This window comes from Cherax quadricarinatus, chromosome 32 (assembly GCF_038502225.1).
Source record: "Cherax quadricarinatus isolate ZL_2023a chromosome 32, ASM3850222v1, whole genome shotgun sequence".
In the NCBI taxonomy this organism is placed as follows: domain Eukaryota; kingdom Metazoa; phylum Arthropoda; class Malacostraca; order Decapoda; family Parastacidae; genus Cherax; species Cherax quadricarinatus.
The window spans coordinates 35,947,701-35,967,780 of record NC_091323.1 but is presented as its reverse complement, the minus strand read 5'-3'; the positions used below and the strand labels follow the sequence as shown (position 1 = coordinate 35,967,780).

At 37.9% G+C, this 20,080-nt stretch overlaps 1 protein-coding gene across 5 annotated transcripts in view; it reads left to right on the top strand.

Moving 5' to 3' along the window:
- Sqor (Sulfide quinone oxidoreductase) overlaps window positions 1-19,965 on the top strand; it is a 51,826-nt gene extending 31,861 nt beyond the window's left edge. For 4 of the 5 annotated variants that reach the window (XM_070090698.1, XM_070090696.1, XM_070090695.1 and 1 more), the window contains 9 exons: window positions 5,866-5,946; window positions 6,421-6,564; window positions 6,938-7,132; window positions 8,227-8,316; window positions 8,691-8,810; window positions 9,784-9,970; window positions 11,088-11,189; window positions 15,104-15,248; window positions 19,704-19,965. In XM_070090698.1, coding sequence (XP_069946799.1) covers window positions 5,866-5,946; window positions 6,421-6,564; window positions 6,938-7,132; window positions 8,227-8,316; window positions 8,691-8,810; window positions 9,784-9,970; window positions 11,088-11,189; window positions 15,104-15,248; window positions 19,704-19,761 — 1,122 coding nt within the window. In that variant the 3' untranslated portion in view covers window positions 19,762-19,965. Of the gene's footprint in view, window positions 1-5,865; window positions 5,947-6,420; window positions 6,565-6,937; window positions 7,133-8,226; window positions 8,317-8,690; window positions 8,811-9,783; window positions 9,971-11,087; window positions 11,190-15,103; window positions 15,249-15,993; window positions 16,086-19,703 lie in introns of all 5 variants that reach the window. The other variant, XR_011392701.1, reaches the window with a different exon arrangement.
- The last annotated feature ends 115 nt before the right edge of the window (window positions 19,966-20,080 follow it).

Genomic DNA, 20,080 nt, shown 5'->3' with positions numbered 1-20,080 from the left:
AAGGATCACTTGGACAACGAAATATGGATCCCAGGTTACAACCTATACAGATGTGACAGAGTGAACAGGCAAAAGGGGGGGGTTGGCCTGTACATTGCAGAGTCACTTGTTTGCACAGAACTGCTAAATGCCTCAAATGATGTAGTGGAAGTTTTAGCAGTAAAGGTCGAGAACCAAAACCTAGTCATTGTGATAGTCTACAAGCCTCCGGATGCAACATCCCAGCAATTCCAGGAACAGCTGTTAAAAATTGACCACTGTCTGGAAAACCTTCCAGCTCCTGCACCCAACATCTTGCTCCTGGGGGATTTCAACTTAAGGCACCTAAAATGGAGGAATATAGCAAATAATATTGTTGCAGTAATAACACCAGGAGGCAGCTCTGATGAAAACTCACACTCACGCGAGCTTTTAAATCTCTGCACAAAATTCAATTTAAACCAGCAAATAATAGAGCCTACTAGACTGGAGAATACACTAGACCTCATCTTCACTAACAATGATGATCTGATAAGAAATATCACCATATCAAAAACAATATACTCAGATCACAACATAATTGAGGTTCAGTCATGTATGCGCGGAGCCCCAGACCGACATAATGAGATTAGTCACGAGGGAGCATTCACCAAATTCAACTTCAATAACAAAAACATAAAGTGGGACCAAGTAAACCAAGTCCTAACCGATATAAGCTGGGAAGATATACTAAGCAACACAGACCCCAACTTATGCCTAGAACAGATTAACTCGGTGGCACTCGATGTATGCACAAGGCTTATTCCTCTAAGAAAAAGGAGGAGTAGATGTAAAACAGAAAGAGACAGGTGCTCCCTTTACAGGCGACGGAAAAGAATAACAGAGCGGCTAAAAGAGGTCAATATATCTGAAATGCGTAGGGAGACACTGGTCAGAGAAATAGCAAGCATCGAACTTAAGCTAAAAGAATCCTTTAGGAGTCAGGAATCGCGGGAAGAACTAAAAGCCATAAATGAAATCGAAAGAAACCCAAAGTATTTCTTCTCCTATGCCAAATCAAAATCGAGAACAACGTCCAGTATTGGGCCCCTACTTAAACAAGATGGGTCCTACACAGATGACAGCAAGGAAATGAGTGAGCTACTCAAGTCCCAATATGACTCAGTTTTTAGCAAGCCGCTAACCAGACTGAGAGTCGAAGATCAAAATGAATTTTTTATGAGAGAGCCACAAAATTTGATTAACACAAGCCTATCCGATGTTATCCTGACGCCAAATGACTTCGAACAGGCGATAAATGACATGCCCATGCACTCTGCCCCAGGGCCAGACTCATGGAACTCTGTGTTCATCAAGAACTGCAAGAAGCCCTATCACGAGCCTTTTCCATCCTATGGAGAGGGAGCATGGACACGGGGGTCGTCCCACAGTTACTAAAAACAACAGACATAGCCCCACTCCACAAAGGGGGCAGTAAAGCAACAGCAAAGAACTACAGACCAATAGCACTAACATCCCATATCATAAAAATCTTTGAAAGGGTCCTAAGAAGCAAGATCACCACGCATCTAGAAACCCATCAGTTACACAACCCAGGACAACATGGGTTTAGAACAGGTCGCTCCTGTCTGTCTCAACTATTGGACCACTACGACAAGGTCCTAAATGCACTAGAAGACAAAAAGAATGCAGATGTAATATATACAGACTTTGCAAAAGCCTTCGACAAGTGTGACCATGGCGTAATAGCGCACAAAATGCGTGCTAAAGGAATAACAGGAAAAGTCGGTCGATGGATCTATAATTTCCTCACTAACAGAACACAGAGAGTAGTCGTCAACAGAGTAAAGTCCGAGGCAGCTACGGTGAAAAGCTCTGTTCCACAAGGCACAGTACTCGCTCCCATCTTGTTCCTCATCCTTATATCCGACATAGACAAGGATGTCAGCCACAGCACCGTGTCTTCCTTTGCAGATGACACCCGAATCTGCATGACAGTGTCTTCCATTGCAGACACTGCAAAGCTCCAGGCAGACATCAACCAAATCTTTCAGTGGGCTGCAGAAAACAATATGAAGTTCAACGATGAGAAATTTCAATTACTCAGATATGGTAAACATGAGGAAATTAAATCTTCATCAGAGTACAAAACAAATTCTGGCCACAAAATAGAGCGAAACACCAACGTCAAAGACCTGGGAGTGATCATGTCGGAGGATCTCACCTTCAAGGACCATAACATTGTATCAATCGCATCTGCTAGAAAAATGACAGGATGGATAATGAGAACCTTCAAAACTAGGGAGGCCAAGCCCATGATGACACTCTTCAGGTCACTTGTTCTATCTAGGCTGGAATATTGCTGCACACTAACAGCACCTTTCAAGGCAGGTGAAATTGCCGACCTAGAAAATGTACAGAGAACTTTCACGGCGCGCATAACGGAGATAAAACACCTCAATTATTGGGAGCGCTTGAGGTTCCTAAACCTGTATTCCCTGGAACGCAGGAGGGAGAGATACATGATTATATACACCTGGAAAATCCTAGAGGGACTAGTACCGAACTTGCACACGAAAATCACTCACTACGAAAGCAAAAGACTTGGCAGACGATGCACCATCCCCCCAATGAAAAGCAGGGGTGTCACTAGCACGTTAAGAGACCATACAATAAGTGTCAGGGGCCCGAGACTGTTCAACTGCCTCCCAGCACACATAAGGGGGATTACCAACAGACCCCTGGCAGTCTTCAAGCTGGCACTGGACAAGCACCTAAAGTCAGTTCCGGATCAGCCGGGGTGTGGCTCGTATGTTGGTTTGCGTGCAGCCAGCAGCAACAGCCTGGTTGATCAGGCTCTGATCCACCAGGAGGCCTGGTCTCAGACCGGGCCGCGGGGGCGTTGACCCCCGGAACTCTCTCCAGGTAAACTCCAGGTCTCCTCTGAAGTAATTTCCTCAGCTGCTATCTATTGCTGTTCCAGTTGAAGGTGTTGCAGCTCTTCAGTGGTTAGTTCTCTGTGGCTCTTTCTTTTCTTTCTTTGTTGGGTTTATCAGGGCCACTGACAGCATAAGCCGTATCGAGCCTGACTTCTCGATGGTACGAGGAAGATTTGTTGCCCAAGGCTGGGGGTTGAGAGAAAAGGAACAAAAGTTCCTTTGTAAACAGAGACAGAAACTTGAAGTTTCCAATTAGATCTGGTGGACCCCCTTGCCAAGCCCCAGCAGAGAAGGATGCCCACACTCCCACCTGAGTTCAGTAACCGGCTTCCCGCCAAAGACCTATAAAGAATTTTCCTCAGAGCGGAAAAAATGGAGCTGGCTAAAAGTAAGCCGATGAACAGGTACCCCTCCTGTAGAGTGCCCGGCGAGCAAAATAAATGAGGACAAGCGTCCCAGAGAGAACGGTGGAAATTTGTCACTGATACTCAGGTGAGAGAGAGACGTCCAAACCCAACGAAGGCTGGCGCAGAAGTCCTTCCCTGTGGTTGTCCACCAACTCTTCCGCATCCTGGCCACTCGCATCCAACCCCGTTTGTACTTTGCTAAGAGTTCTTTCTTGAATTCTATCATGTTTCTCGCTGCCTTCATCAAAGGGCTGGTACTCGGAACTTTCTTTAGCCCCATGATGGCTTATTTAGCAGTCGCACTCAATAAACAAGCACAAAAAACATTGGATTATTACAAAATGTTTCGGATGAATGTACAGGGTAATGCTCACTTGACGTGAAAAAAAAGCCAGACTGACTCAGAATGCATGGGATGCTTTGTGTGGGTGCAGGCAGGTGGACATGTTTGGTACGGTGGACAGATGAAAACCGAGGCAATGAATGAAAACTGGGACAAAATTTTGACGAAAAAAGTTGCCAAAAACCGAATTCGACAAAAACCAGGGGAAACGAAAATCGAGGTTCCACTGTATTGTATGCCAGCATTTTTTCATTATAAAAGGACATTTTTGTCATTAGTTTTTCATTGACACTCGTAATATTTTAGTACAGTGTCATTACTGAATGAATTTGTTCCCATAAGGAATAATGTAAATTAGATTAGTCCGTTTCAGACCCCCAAAAATACACTTACAAAAGCACTTACAAAAATACACTTACATAATTGTTCGAGTTGGGAGCTGTTTGAAGTTCGAGGTACAACTGTATTATATGAGGCTGCTGGTATAGTGACAACAGAATTACTATACTTCTTCTTCTTTCAATAAACCGGCCGTATCCCACCAAGGCAGGGTGGCCCAAAAAAGAAAAACGAAAGTTTCTTTTTTTAAATTTAGTAATTTATACAAGAGAAGGGATTACTAGCCCCTTGCTCCCGGCATTTTAATCGCCTTTTACACCTATGGCTTACGGAGGAAGAATTCTGTTCTACTTTCCCATGGAGATAAGAGGAAATAAACAAGAACAAGAACTAGAAAGAAAACAGAAGAAAACCCAGAGGGGTGTGTATATATATATATGCTTTTACATGTATGTGTAGTGTGACCTAAATGTAAGTAGAAGTAGCAAGACATACCTGAAATCTTGCATGTTTATGAGACAAACAAAAGACACCAGCATTCTTACCATCATGTAAAACAATTACAGGCTTCTGTTTTACACTCACTTGGCAGGACGGTAGTACCTCCCTGGGCAGCTGATGTCTACCAACCTACTACCTAATAGAATTACTATACATGAAAAATAAAAAGTACTAAATATTTTTTCATCTATGATTATTTAGCTTGTGTAAATCTGCATTTCCTAGTTTACAATTTTATATTTGTAATTGAGGAAGGGTTGTTGAGGTGGTTCAGACATGTAGAGAGAATGGAGCGAAACAGAATGACTTCAAGAGTGTATCAGTCTGTAGTGGAAGGAAGGCGGGGTAGGGGTCGGCCTAGGAACGGTTAGAGGGAGGGGGTAAAGGAGGTTTTGTGTGCGAGGGGCTTGGACTTCCAGTGAGCATAAGTGAGCATGTTTGATAGGAGTGAATGGAGACAAATGGTTTTTAATACTTGACATGCTGTTGGAGTGTGAGCAGAGTAACATTTATGAAGGGGTTCAGGGAAACCGGCAGGCCGGACTTGAGTCCTGGAGATGGGAAGTACAGTGCCTGCACTCTGAAGGAGGGGTGTTAATGTTGCAGTTTAAAAACTGTAGTGTAAAGCACCCTTCTGGCAAGACAGTGATGGAGTGAATGATGGTGAAAGTTTTTCTTTTTCGGGCCACCCTGCCTTGGTGGGAATCGGCCAGTGTGTTAATAATAATAATAATATTTATTTTTTTGTAATACATTAGTTAATATTATGACTAAAAATGAGCTGTTTCCTTTTTTTATATCAGTTAATGTAAACTGTAATTTCACTGATATAGGTCAGGTCCAGTGAAATAACACTTCACTGATGTGGGTCAGGTCCAGTGAAATAACACTTCACTGATGTGGGTCAGGTCCAGTGAAATAACACTTCACTGATGTGGGTCAGGTCCAGTGAAATAACACTTCACTGATGTGGGTCAGGTCCAGTGAAATAACACTTCACTGATGTGGCTATACTATGTACAAAGTAGGTTGGTAGACAGTAACCATCCTTGGAGGTACTGCCATCCTGTCATATGAGTGTGAAAAGATGTGCATTTAAAGTTATGCACTTGCAGAATTGCTAGTCTTCTATTTCTGTTTCATAACACAAGATTTCAGGTAAATTTTATAAACTTTTATTTAAATTTGGTTTACACACATTTTTACTTTCCTGTGTCTGTATATTCTATTAATGTACTTATTTCAGTAATACAGGAATTTTCTTTTTAATAAAAAGAGGCTTAGACCACTCCACAGGGTCAATGATTCCCTGAGCTATTAATAAATAAGATTTATTCTGCACATTAAACATTTTCAGATGCACTACTACCAACCCATGTGGACGCTTGTAGGCGGAGGAATGAAGAAACTAGAAGACTCGGGGAAACCAATGAGTAAGGTTAGCTACAGTATGATGTGCAGTACCAAGTGATGTTAAATTGTCTTGCATCTGTTAACCCATATGTGTTTATATGTTATTTTATGTTTAGCTAGTAGCCCATTGTTTTTTTTTTTTTTCTGTGAGAACTGTTGAAATGATCAGTAGATATAATATCTAGTGAACTCACTCCCCTTTCTTTCTCTTGTGCCTCTAGAACTACTCTCCCTACTACTTGCACTACCAGCATAACCACTACCACTACTTCTTTTTCTTCCTTTTTGTAAATGGTCCAAGTCGGACTGCAATGTCGTGTATATACAATAGTCAGCACCTCACCTGTTTGAAAATATATGATTCAGAAAGTGCTGAAAGTATAAGATTCATATATTCTTCCTACAATTGTTGCCTTAAACATCAAAAAACAGCATTTACCATGAAATACTTTTGACTGTGTAATATCATTTGATCTTGTTTTGCATATTGGCATTTTAGGTACTACCCAAGAAAGCTGACTGGATCAAACAGTGTGTCGTAAGCTTTGACCCAAAGAACAACAAAGTTATGACAGATGATGGTCAGGAAGTTAGCTATGAATATTTAGTCATTGCTCTGGGTCTTCAGCTCAACTATAATCAGGTAAGTATAGTATGGGTTTTTATACCTTTTATCACCAACTTTTGTGACACCTATACAATTTTAGCTTCATAAAGGAGGATGTTACAGGCTCATTCTTTTATTGATTAGCTTTTAAAATACTAGTCTTCTTGACTCTTAATGAAGCATTATGTAGAGTCGAGTCTCACTTGGGTCACATTAATAGTATTTATTGTTTAGCTTACTTTATGAAGTATGGTACTTTATTTTTGTGGTAATGAATCATTACAATTATTTTTAAAGAAGGTTTGCATATAGTAATGAGTAGGTTATGTGATGAATATATAATAACCTACATTCTTAAATTATTTGTTTTTCAAAGTATTGAATCTTAATTTAGACTTTTTCTTATCAGATTAAAGGTCTGCCAGATGCATTTTCAACACCAGGTGTATGTTCAAACTACTCTCCATTATATGTCAAGAACACCTTGAAAAGCCTAGAGAACTTTTCTGAAGGTAACGCTGTCTTTACTTTTCCTGCAACACCAGTAAAATGTGCTGGAGCTCCCCAGAAAGTCATGTACATATCAGATGAATATTTTCGCAAGGTAAGAGTTTCTATGATTTTTAGTGTATCACTGTAGCATATAAGGTACAGTGATTATGATTTTTTTTTTTTACAGTAAGTAAAGTTAGAGTATTTGTCAAGAAATTTTGATGCTGTCATTATGAATTAAATACTGTATCTAGGTTTTGTATTTCTTGAACATATGTGAGTGAGTTGTGCATCTCTAAATTTCTGGGTATTTTAGATTTAAGTACATGATGATGCAGTGTGAGAGAATAGATTTGCAAACAAATCCTAACTTAGCTAGGCTAACTCGGTCGGTAAACACACACATCATTAAATTTAATTCATGTGTCTTTTTTTTAACAGATAGCAACTGTCTGGACAGCTGACTGATTTTTTAATGTTACCTAATGGAGTTTAGGCAGGGAACATGTCATATGCTGATTTTTTTGTGAGATAGTGATTTGCTGTACTTTATTTATAAAGATTTATCATGATTAGATCTAATAGGTTTTGCCATTATTTCGCAACTATAATTTATCTTTGTTTTCTCTGGGTTACTAATTAATCAAACTATATAAAATTTCTTAATAAAAAAGTCAGTTTAAGACATTTTTTAGGTGACATATCTATCAGCTGTTATTTTAAGACCAGGCATAAAAAACTATATATAGTTTCTCTACAAATATTGAACCATTTGTTGTAAAACTTGCCTCGTGACACCACAAATCAGCATTAAATGTTTTGCATTGTTAATTAAATAATTAATTTGAAAACAGTCTTTCTTGGAGCATAATATAGGTTTACCATATACAGTGGACCCCCGCATAACGATCACCTCCGAATGCGACCAATTATGTAAGTGTATTTATGTAAGTGCGTTTGTACGTGTATGTTTGGGGGTCTGAAATGGACTAATCTACTTCACAATATTCCTTATGGGAACAAATTCGGTCAGTACTGGCACCTGAACATACTTCTGGAGAGAAAAAATATCGTTAACCGGGGGTCCACTGTAATATATAAATTTCCTTCTTAAGGCTATCCCAAAATTTCTCCATTTTGCAAATGCTGTATATTGTATGTAAGGTGGATATTTACATAAGTACTGTATGTATTTCCATTCACTAGCATGGCAAGCGGGACAAGGCGAATATAATTTACAACACTTCCCTGCCAGTTATCTTTGGCGTCAAAAAGTATGCCGATGCACTATGGGAGGTCAGTAATGCTGATTTACATTAGTGTTGTGTAGAATTACAGGATTAGAGGTATGCATCATTTTTTAATTTATTATTATTTATTAATTTTGCAGTACAGTAGTTGCACAGATTTTTTTCTTGAAGCCTTTTACACTCATTAACTACTATGTCTTCTTGAAAAGAAATAAGTTTCTATTGTATTTTTTATACTCTTGATTGTGTATGTCAAGGAATTATATGACAAACTGATCAGTTAAGCTGTTCATATATTTACAAAATACAAATTAATTCTTTTATGTGCTTCTTACACTTGTGTGTATCCAAAACATGTATAATTTTAGCTAATATAATTTCTATCCTCTTGCCTTATTTATTTTTCTATTATAATCACAGGTTGTGAAGGAAAGAAACATAAAGGTGAACCTTCGCCAGAACCTTATTGAAGTAAAGCCAGACTCTAAAGAAGCAGTTTTTCAGAATCTAGACAAACCAGAAGAATTAACAATATACCAAGTAAGATCACCTATAAACCATATTATCATAAAATGCATTAAATGCAAAGTAAATGCTCTGTTATCTGCCTGTCAATAAACTGAATGCTTACCCATTCTAATATCACCAGTTTGGATGAACGTGAGAATTCTCATTATCGAGGTTGTGCAGTTACAAAAATAGACGTAAAAATATTAAAAAAATTGGACAGTACTTTAGATGAAAAAGATGCATGCAACAACCAGGCCTCTTCATTGTTGAAATGTTTTGCCCCTACAGCAGGTTTTGGCTGTTTAATAAAGCTAAATATAAAACTACAGAGAGTTGAGGTAATTTTGAGATGATGAATACCTTAACCTTAATAAATGGTCAGTCCTTCAGTTTAATGCAGAGGCATGTGGCCATACCTAATATACCATATATACCTTATACTGTTGGTTCAAAAGTGCCAAAAATATCTTTCCATTTTTTTTTTTATCAACAGATGACTCCCAATCCCAACCCTGGTCCAATTTAGGTAATAGAATATTTGCTATACCTCAGTAACTTAATTGGTCCTGGAATAATATTTATGTGGAAGTAAACTGTGTATATCATTTGTTAAGGTGTTGTACTATGTTGCATGTATTACCATGTGCGCTTTCCATGTTATCAAATACTTTATGCCAGTTGAAGAGGATGTTTGTTCATTTTCTGGTCACCTTACCTTGGTGGAAGATGACTGGTGGGTTAAAAATAAATTGAGGAAGATGTATGATGGTGTGGTAGGCTTGATTTTCTGTTAAATTTTGGCTTTTATATGTGCATGCAGAGTGGCATATAAGTATACTTGTGTGCGTGCTTTCACAAGCAACACATGCTTTCTAATTCACTTTGTTACAGTATTACACCTAAGGGTGCTCAACAATTAAGACAGTGTGTTCTCTTTGTTTTTACTCTTCCTTTTATAGTTGTACTGTAGTTGTACAGTACGTATATCTTTTTGTTTTCACAGTATGAAATGCTTCACGTGACGCCACCAATGAGCACTCCGGATGTCCTCCGTAATTGTGGTCTCCTGGTAGATGCTACTGGTTTCCTTAATGTCAACAAAGAAACTCTGCAGCATACATGTTTTCCAAATATATTTGGCATTGGAGATTGTACAAATGTTCCCACCTCTAAAACTGCTGCCGCTATTGGTGCGTATCATTGTTTTCAAGGGGAGGGGTCCCTTGATGCTGAAGGGCTTTTGATCCAAGGAATTAGAACTACCCTCCTTTTCCTCAGATTATACCAGATTACCTCCCTTTCTCAGGTACTATATCATCCCATGATCATAACAATATTCTATACTTATGTAATATGTATATGTAGTTTTGTCATCACTGTTTAAGAAGTATGTAAAATAAGGAAGAAAAGAGCAAGGTGATGAAAATAAACAATTTAGGTAATGAAAAATAGTACTATATCAGATTGGAAGGAGAGAATATGGAAGAAATGAAAGTGTTCATATATTTGGGAGTGGACTTGTCAGTGGATGGGTCTGTGAAAGATGAAGTGAACCACGGAATTGATGAGGTGATACATTGATGCCTCACAGCATCAACCACCTTAGAGGCAAAAAGGGGAATGTATAAGAGTATAATTGTATCAATACTTATGTGGTGTGAAGCATGGGTTGTGAATGTTGAAGACATGAGAAGGCTGGAGGCAGTGGAGATGTTGTTTCTGAGGGCATTTACAACTCGTGCTTCACACCCATGTAAGAGTGTTGGTACCACTATACATGTACTCTCATACATTACCTTCTTTGCCTCCCTGGTAATATTCTTTGTCTCCACAGATACCTCATTACATCACCCACCCTTTTTTCCTTCATCAGTTCTATGGTTTACCTTATCCTTCATAAATCCATCCGTTGAAAATTAGTACTCCCAAATATCTGAATACATTAACTTCTTCCATTCTCTCTCCCTCCATTGTGATATCCAATTTTTCTTTACCAAACTCGTTTGATAACCCTCATCACCTTACTCTTATCTCTGTTCGCTTTCATATTTCTTTTTCACACCCTCCCAAACTCGTCCATTAACCTTTGCAACTTCTCTTCAAATTGTAGATGCCAGTATGTATGTATGTGTGCAGCTGTATATGTTAATGATTCTGTTAGTTATATTAGTTATTATTTACTGGGATTTTTTTTTAAGGTATAGTAATGACCTTTGTAGATTTAGCACTTCTTTTTTATTTTAATAATAATAATATGGTATAGTAGTTATTATTCTCATCATTATTGTTATTGCTATTATTTTGCAGCTGGCCAGTGTGGAGTTTTGCGTAAAAACCTGAGCCTAGCAATGGCAGGTAAACTGCCAGCTAGTCTCTATGATGGCTACACTTCTTGTCCACTTGTAACTGGTAAGAACAGTAAATACTCTTCTTTTTGTTCACTACTGCATGTATTCATTCATTAAAATTTTTAAACAAGTGTCTTTCCCTACTCCTACTTCATACAGTGGTACCTCGGGATACAAACAGCTTAAAACTTGAACAATTATGTAAGTGTATTTATGTAAGTGCTTTTGTAAGTGTATTTTTGGCAGTCTGAAACGGATAATCTAATTTGCATTATTCCTTATGGGAAGAAATTTGTTCGTTATCGGCACTCGAACAGCCTTTTGGAATGAATTAAGTTCGTATCCCGAGGTACCACTGTACATTCCAGGCAAAGGAGTGTAATATTTCCTTAAAGTTGTAATAATGTGACAAAATTAAATAGATAATTGTTTCCATGCTGTGTCTTTAAAGGTTTGAGATTTATTAACCCATTTCTTATTACTCAGGAAATTGTAATGACACAATTGCAAACAAACCATACCACAGGCAGGGATTGAACTCGTGGCAAGTGGTCACAGTGGTGCCTGTTCTAGCCTCTCTGTGGTGTATAAATATACCTAGTTGGATGAATCTTATTGTAGCCAGCTGACCCAGTGGCTTACGTGCTGGCCTGGAGTTTTACGACCCACTCGCCACGAGTTCAATCCCTGCCTGTGGTATGGTTTATTTAAGTGTTCACCCATCAGTATAAAATGGGTACCTGGGTATTAGTCGACTGATGTGGGTCGCATCCTGGGACAAAACTGACCTAATTTGCCCAAAATGCTCTGCATAACAAGCAGCTTTCTATATAGTAGTATGTCATAGATGTCAGCTAGGCCTGTATACCTTGTACATGTACTTGTAGAAATAGATATTATTACTGTATTATTATTATTCATTGTGCTTAAAAATTATATAAAAAGTATTTGATAGGAGTGCATGGATGTACTGTTGAAGTGTAGGCAGGGCAACTTTTATGAAGGGATTCAGGTAAACCAGTTAGCTAGACTAGTCCTAGAGGTAGGTAGGGCAGTGTCTGCACCCTGAAGGAGGTGTGGGGATGCTGTAGTCAGAAAGTAATATAATTGCCATGTGAGCACCCTCCTGGAAAGACAGGAACTGAGTGAATATTGGTGAATGTGGTTTCTACCTTGGCAGAGGACAGCCATTGAGTTAAAAAAAGAAAATAGGAAACATATTGTTATTTTTATGTAGCCGGACTTGAGTCCTGGAAATGGGAAGTACAATGCCTGCACTTTAAAGGAGGGGTTTGGGATATTGGCAGTTTGGAGGGACATGTTGTGTATCTTTATACGTATATACTTCTAAACTGTTGTATTCTGAGCACCTCTGCAAAAACAGTGATTGTGTGGGTGAGGTGGAAGTGTTGAATGATGTTGAAAGTATTTTCTTTTTGGGGATTTTCTTTCTTTTTGGGTCGCCCTACTTCGGTGGGAGATGGCCAACTTGTTAAAAAAAAAAAAAAGAAATTTGTTAATTTGAGGTGTACATACTGTATTTGAACCAGTCACTCCAAGGACTCGAGTCCTGGAAGTGGGAAGTACAGTGCCAGCACTCTGAAGGAGGAGTGGGAATATTTGCAGTTTGGAGGGGCATATAAACTATAGTATCAGCATGCCTCTGACAAGACAGTGATGGTGAAATTCTTTATTGGGTTACCATACCTCAGTGGGAGATGGCCAATGTGTTAAACAAAAGTACAGTGGAACCTTGACTTACGAGTACCCCACTATACGAGTTTTTGAGAATATGAGCAGTCGCTTGGTCAATTTTGTTTATGGATACGAGCAAAAATTCAGGATGCGAGCTTCCCCCTCAAACAACTTTTTTTTTTTAGGCCTCCAGATCTTGCAAAAACAAAAGTGAATATAATATTGTAGTTCATTGTCATGATGTATTTTGTTGTTTTTACTGCTTAAGACTATAACTGCAACAGAAATAATAGTATTTCTTACCTTAAATTGTGGGTGCTGGTGTTTGTCGATGATTGTGAAGAGAGTGGAGAGTTGATGGTTGTACTGGAGTGTGCATAAATTCTGTAATGGATTTCTGTTCCGTTTTACCCTGTAGTACATTATGCAACTGACGGTAAGGCATGAGGTGCTCTAGACATCATTTCAGGGTCCTCTTTAGTGAAAGTCATTCAGTCAGTCAGTTACCCTTAAACTGTCCAAATGTAGATCTACATTCATACGCATAGCACTCCGAACGTAGATTACGTTTTTTTAGCATGAAAGAATGTAAAATCGAACGTAGATCTATGTTCGGAGTGCTACGCGTATGAACATAGATCTACGTTTGGACAGTTTAAGGGTAAAGTCAGTAAGTCAGTCATTCAGTCAAGTCAGTCAGTCAGTCAAGTCAGTCAGTCAAGTCGGTCATTCAGCAAGTCAGTCAGTCAGTTAATCACACAAACTCATATTTACCTCATTTTATGTGCACAAAGCATGCAGGAATTCCATTGGACCAGATTAATGGCATTTCAATTAATTTAAATGATGAAAATTGACTTGGCATACAAGCAGATCAGGATATGAGCAAGGTCACGGAACGGATTAAACTCGTAAGCCGAGGTTCCACTGTATATATTTTTTCAGAGAAGATGAATGCTTTGGTGGAGATATGGCATTCAGTAGTTGAGCCAGTGTGACAGTCAGAATATCGCTACTGTAATTCATTGGTATGGGCAGTGTCAGTAAGTCATACACAAATAACCCGCACATAAAAGACAGAAGCTTACGACGGCGTTTCGGTCCGACTTGGACCATTGACAAAGTCACACTAACAGAGGAGGAGCAGAACGGCTATATATAGGCAGGAAGAGGTGGAGGTAGTAGTAGTGGTAGAAGTAGTAGCCGTTCTGCTCCTCCTCTGTTAGTGTGACTTTGTCAATGGTCCAAGTCGGACCGAAACGTCGTCGTAAGCTTCTGTCTTTTATGTGCGGGTTATTTGTGTATCGTTCCAGTCACGGTATTGTGCCTTTTTGTTATTCAGTAAGTCATCAATGTTCATACCCGTTTTGCTGGAAGTGATTGTCCGAAATGCTCAGGCATGTTAGTGGCTTTCTTTGTACTTAACCATATTTATTTTAACACGTCGGCTGTTTCCCACTGAGGCAGGGTGACCCAAAAAAGAAAGAAAAAACTTTCATCATCATTCAACACTTAGCCATCCTTCACACATAATCACTGTCTTTGCAGAGGCGCTCAGATACGACAGTTGAGATGTCACTCCAAACAGCCAATATCCCAAACCCTTCCTTTAAAGTGCAGGCATTGCATTTCCCATTTCCAGGACTCGGTGATGGTGAAAGTGTTGAATGATGAAAGTTTTTTTTTCTTTCTTTTTGGGTCGCCCTGCCTTGGTGGGAAATGGCCAACATGTTAAAAAAAAAAAATCACACATTGCATATTATGCAAAGAAATAAAATTTAATTTAATTTACACATTGTTAATGATCAGTATACATTTGTGAAATTGAGTTATTTTTCACATTATAAGAGTTATATTAGACTTTAAAATATAAAATAAATCAACATTGTATAGTATTTATACAATCATATGGGTTGCTGACTCTTTCGGAACAAATTCCTGGGAGCAGTTTCTAAACTTCTAGAGTAAAGAACATTTAAAAGAACGTGTATAGATCGTGATATTCAAATACGTAATACTTTTAAAAATTTAATTCCTCAAAGGTACCTGAAAAGTTGTGTACGTTAAAATATTTAAAAATATCTGTACACAATTATTATTATAATTATAATAATAATAATTGCCTCGGTGGGAGACGGCCGACTTGTTGAAAAAAAAAAAAAAAAATTATAACTAAGCACTAAACCCATAAGGATCATATAGCATTGATTTCTAGACATATTTAAAAATATTTGTGGACTGTACATAAAATTATTTAAAAATATTTGTCATTCCTCACAGGTTATTCAAAGTGCATTATGGCAGAGTTTGACATGAATGGGAACCCATTGGAGACTTTTCCCATCAATCAAGCAAAGGAACGACGCCTTATGTTTCATCTTAAAAAGGATATGATGCCACATATGTACTGGATTGGACTGCTGAAGTAAGTGAATATTAAGGTTTTTCATATTGGCTTTTATTAGTGCCCTTCTTTCACCTAACATCATTAGCATATAAAAAAAAAGAGCTAGTACAAGCATGTCATGCAAGTACAGGTGATACTACTTGTGTAATTTATAAAATTGATACCTTTATAAAGAAATATTTATACTACAGTAGTTTACAATTTTAAAAGTAGTACTATGTAACAATGTTGAGACGTGGTGATTTCAGATACAGTAGTTTATCTCGTTAGCAGAATAGTTGGTTCCTTGAATATTGTTATATATGGGCCAAGAATCTTGTTTATGTGGGAGAAAAATTAGGTTTGCCAATTTTACTTAATTGCATTTGTAGTAACTTTGTACTACTTAACAAAGAAGAAGTGTTTGTCCTTCAGATTTTTTTTTAATTTACTGTACTAGGAAAGTACTGTCTTTATTCTTCAAAATGTTATAATGTATTATACAGTAGAACCCCAGTATCCATGGATTCAGTATCTACAGTTTCAATTATCCACTGTCTATTGTATAGGCCCAAAAATAACCCCAAAGTGCAAAAGTAGTGATGCTGGCAGTTCTTCAAAGCCTAAGAGAAGCTATGAAATGCTTTCCATCAATAAACAAAAGCTCTAATTCTAGACTTATTTTGCATAATTTTTCAATTAAACTTTATCATATGTATGTAAATGAAAAATGACATACAGTGGAACCTCGGCTTACGAGTGCCCCATCTTGTGAGTTTTTCAGGATATGAGCAGTTGCTTGGTTGATTTTTTGCTTCTGGATATGAGCGAAATTTCAGGATGCGAGTGGGCCTCAAGGGAGGTTCCTAGACGCTGGTGAGAGGCTCTTGCTCTTGATCTAGAGAACTGGATCTGTGCTTCAGTTCCCTAAATTAATAATAATAATAATTATAATATAATTTTTTTTTTCTCTCAACAAGTTGGCCGTCTCCCACCGAGGCAGGGTGACCCAAAAAAGAAAGAAAATCCCCAAAAAGAAAATGCTTTCATCATCATTCAACACTTTCACCACACTCACACATAATCACTGTTTTTGCAGAGGTGCTCAGAATACAACAGTTTAGAAGCATATATGTATAAAGATACACAACATATCCCTCCAAACTGCCAATATCCCAAACCCCTCCTTTAAAGTGCAGGCATTGTACTTCCCATTTCCAGGACTCAAGTCCGACTATATGAAAATAACCGGTTTCCCTGAATCCCTTCACTAAATATTACCCTGCTCACACTCCAACAGATTGTCAGGTCCCAAGTACCATTCGTCTCCATTCACTCCTATCTAACACGCTCACGCACGCTTGCTGGAAGTCCAAGCCCCTTGCCCACAAAACCTCCTTTACCCCCTCTCTCCAACCCTTTCAAGGACGACCCCTACCTTGCCTTCCTTCCCCTATAGATTTATATGCTTTCCATGTCATTCTACTTTGATCCATTCTCTCTAAATGACCAAACCACCTCAACAACCCCTCTTCTGCCCTCTGACTAATACTTTTATTAACTCCACACCTAATATAATTCTTATTATAATAATAATGATAAATGATTTTTAGTAAATATTTTTTTTCTTAGTTGTTTGTTGGGCTATCTTACTGAAACTTGGGCACTGTATGATGGAAAGATGCTCCATAACGTACACCAAAAATGAAAGAAATCAGACCATAAATAACGGAGATCACTTCTCGGCCATTTGCCACCCCTTAGCAGTATTTTCGTATGGGTTTTATGGTTGTATTCTCATTTTTTTGGTCTCCTTTGATGGAATGGAAGATATATTACAGAAATAGATATGATTTTGATTGGTTTCACAACAAAAAGTAACGTGCAATTAAGCTCAAAGTAGCAGAAATGTTCAATTCTTTGGCAATGTTCAAGAGTAAACAAATAATGTCACCATCCAAGTGACCATTCCAATACGCAAGTCATGAATGGGTTGACATTACCTATACGTACAATTATTACAATAATGCAGTAGTCTGCATAACAGTAAATCTCTATTTTTTGTGTGAATAAAAATTCCAAATGGTAAGCAAGAGTAATAGTAATAATAATAATAATAATAATGATAATATGTATAATAATAATAGTATAATAATATATGTATAATAATATATGTATAATAATAATAATCATACAAGTATAATAATAATGTACTATAATAATAATTATAATAATAGCTTCGAAAGGCCGTCACTAGATGGCAGTGAATACCACAACAATGCAGGAGGGGTTACGGCCGCCTCCACTTGTCAAATAATGACATATTTTATTCATTTTAGAGTATATATCAGGTTTCTGTTATTTTATTTTGTTTATTATGTCATATTAGATGAATTATGATAGATAAATAAGCCGTAGAGTTGATATTAGTGAAATATTGAAGTATTTTGTCGTGCCTCCTGAGAGCCGGAACGGATTAATTTCATTTCAATTAATTTAAATGAGGAAAATTGACTCGGTATACGAGCAAATTGGGATACGAGCAAGATCATGAGATGGATTAAACTCGTAAGAGGTTCCACTGTATATAGGGTTCACTACTATCCATGGTAGATCTCAGAGCGTATCCCTCGTGGATATGGAGGGACTACTGTATACTGTATTTTAGGGCATATAAGGCGCACAAGCACATAAGACTGTGTTTGCAAGCACTTATAACATTATTTTACAGCTGTTAAAGCTTAACCCAAAGCCTACCCTTGACCCTGACCTTGAGCATATAAGGCACAGGCTGATTTTCCAAGACTTTTTGTGGGACAAAAAGTGCACTTTATATGTTTGAAAATACAGTAGTATATCAGAGAGCTCTGCTTTAGTTTTTTCAAATCTCTGGTTATTGCAAATTGAAGTTTTGTTAATTACACAGGTCTTTTAAAGTTTTTTCTTTTCCTCAACATATCAGCCATCTCCCACCGAGGCAGGGTGACCCGAAAAAGAAGCACACACTTTCACCATCATTCAACACTTTCATCATCCACATATCACTGTCTTTGCAGAGGCACTGGGATATGACAGTTTAGATGTCACTCCAAACAGCCAATATCCCAAGCCCCTCCTTTAAAGTGCAGGCATTGTACTTTCCACCTCCAGGACTCATGTCCAACTAATCGGTTTCTCTGAATCCTTTCACAAAACATTACCCTGCTTATACTCAGCAGTTTGTCAGGTCCTCAAAACTATTCATCTCCATTCACTCCTATCTAATATGCTCACATATGCCTGCTGTTCTCCATGGGGAAGTGGAACAGAATTCTTCCTCCGTAAGCCATGCATGTTGTGAGAGGCGACTAAAATGCCAGGAGCAAGGGGCTAGTGACCCCTTCTCCTGTATAAATTACTAAATTTAAAAAGAGAAACTTTTGTTTTTCTTTTTGGGGCACCCTGCCTTGGTGGGATGCGGTTGGTTTGTTGAAAGAAGAAGATGCCTGCTGTATGTCCAGGCCCCTTGCACACAAACCCTCCTTTGTCCATCCTTTCCTAAGATAACCCTTACCCCTCCTTCCCTCCACTACAGATTTATACACCCTCCAAGTCAACCTGTTTTGCTCCATCCTCTCTAAATGAATTAAACACCTCAATAACCCCTCTTCAGCCCTCTGAATAATAGTTTTAGTAACCACACCTAATTTCCACACTACGAATTCTCTGCATAATATTTACACCACATTGCCATAAGACACAAAGAGTTCTTCTTTCAACAAACTGGCCATTTCTCACAGACACGAAGAGTTGTTTTATTTTATTTATAAAGTATTAGAACTGTTTGGTTAATCGGTGCTTTAAACATATTCCATTTCTTACATGAATAATGTTACCTTATTATCAGCTTGATACTGTTGTGACCAATTCACTCTCATATAAATCATAATCACAAAGCAGGTAAACCTATTTCATGCTCCCGATCTATATGCATAATTTCTTGTGTGTCATTGGCTGTAATATGTTAGCAAATTAAGATGAAATAGACAATATTTATGCCAGAAGAGATGTTGGGCTCTTAGTTGCCCCTCTCACCCCATAGAGAAGAGGCTCCCAACTCCTTAAAAACCAACCACTCTAATCCCTCCATTAAGGTGACCCAGTGTTAGGAGGAAATGGATGAGCAGTGTCCATGTAGTGGGACAGATTATTTACATATGTACTTTGTTATACAGTAATTTTCTTTAAATTACAAAATACAGATGTAAAATGAAAATACAACAGAATATTGTACAGTGGTACCTCACATTTCGCCATAATTCGTTCAAGTGCCGTTACTGAACGAATTTGTTCCCGTAAGGAATAATGTAAATTAGATTAGTCTGTTTCAGACCTCCAAAAATACACTTACATAGTTGTTGGAACTGGGAGCTGTTCGAAATTCGAGATACCACTGTACAAGATTTATTCATCTTCATTTAAAACAGTAATTTTATATATTTTTTCTTTTTACAGTGGATATTGGGAGGGACCAAAATATCTGCGCAAGCTGATGCACTTGGGACTAAAGTAAGATTTTGTCAAGGTTGCAAATTTTTAAGGCTTATACTGAATTTTAGTAATGAATTTGGTATAAACTCAAAATATTGACTAAAGCATACCATAGTCTTATTAAAGTTCAGTATTAATGAGGTTAGAGTTCTCTATGACCAGTGTTATGTTATTTGTACTATTTTAGAGGCATAAGAGTGTAAATAAAGACTAGATACCCCACAAAGAGATCTCCTTGGTGTTACCTTCAATATTCTCTTTAATGAATTACTGAACTCTGTTCTCATGCAACTTGTCCATTATATAATTAGCTTTGCTTAGATTATAATTTACACCAAGCT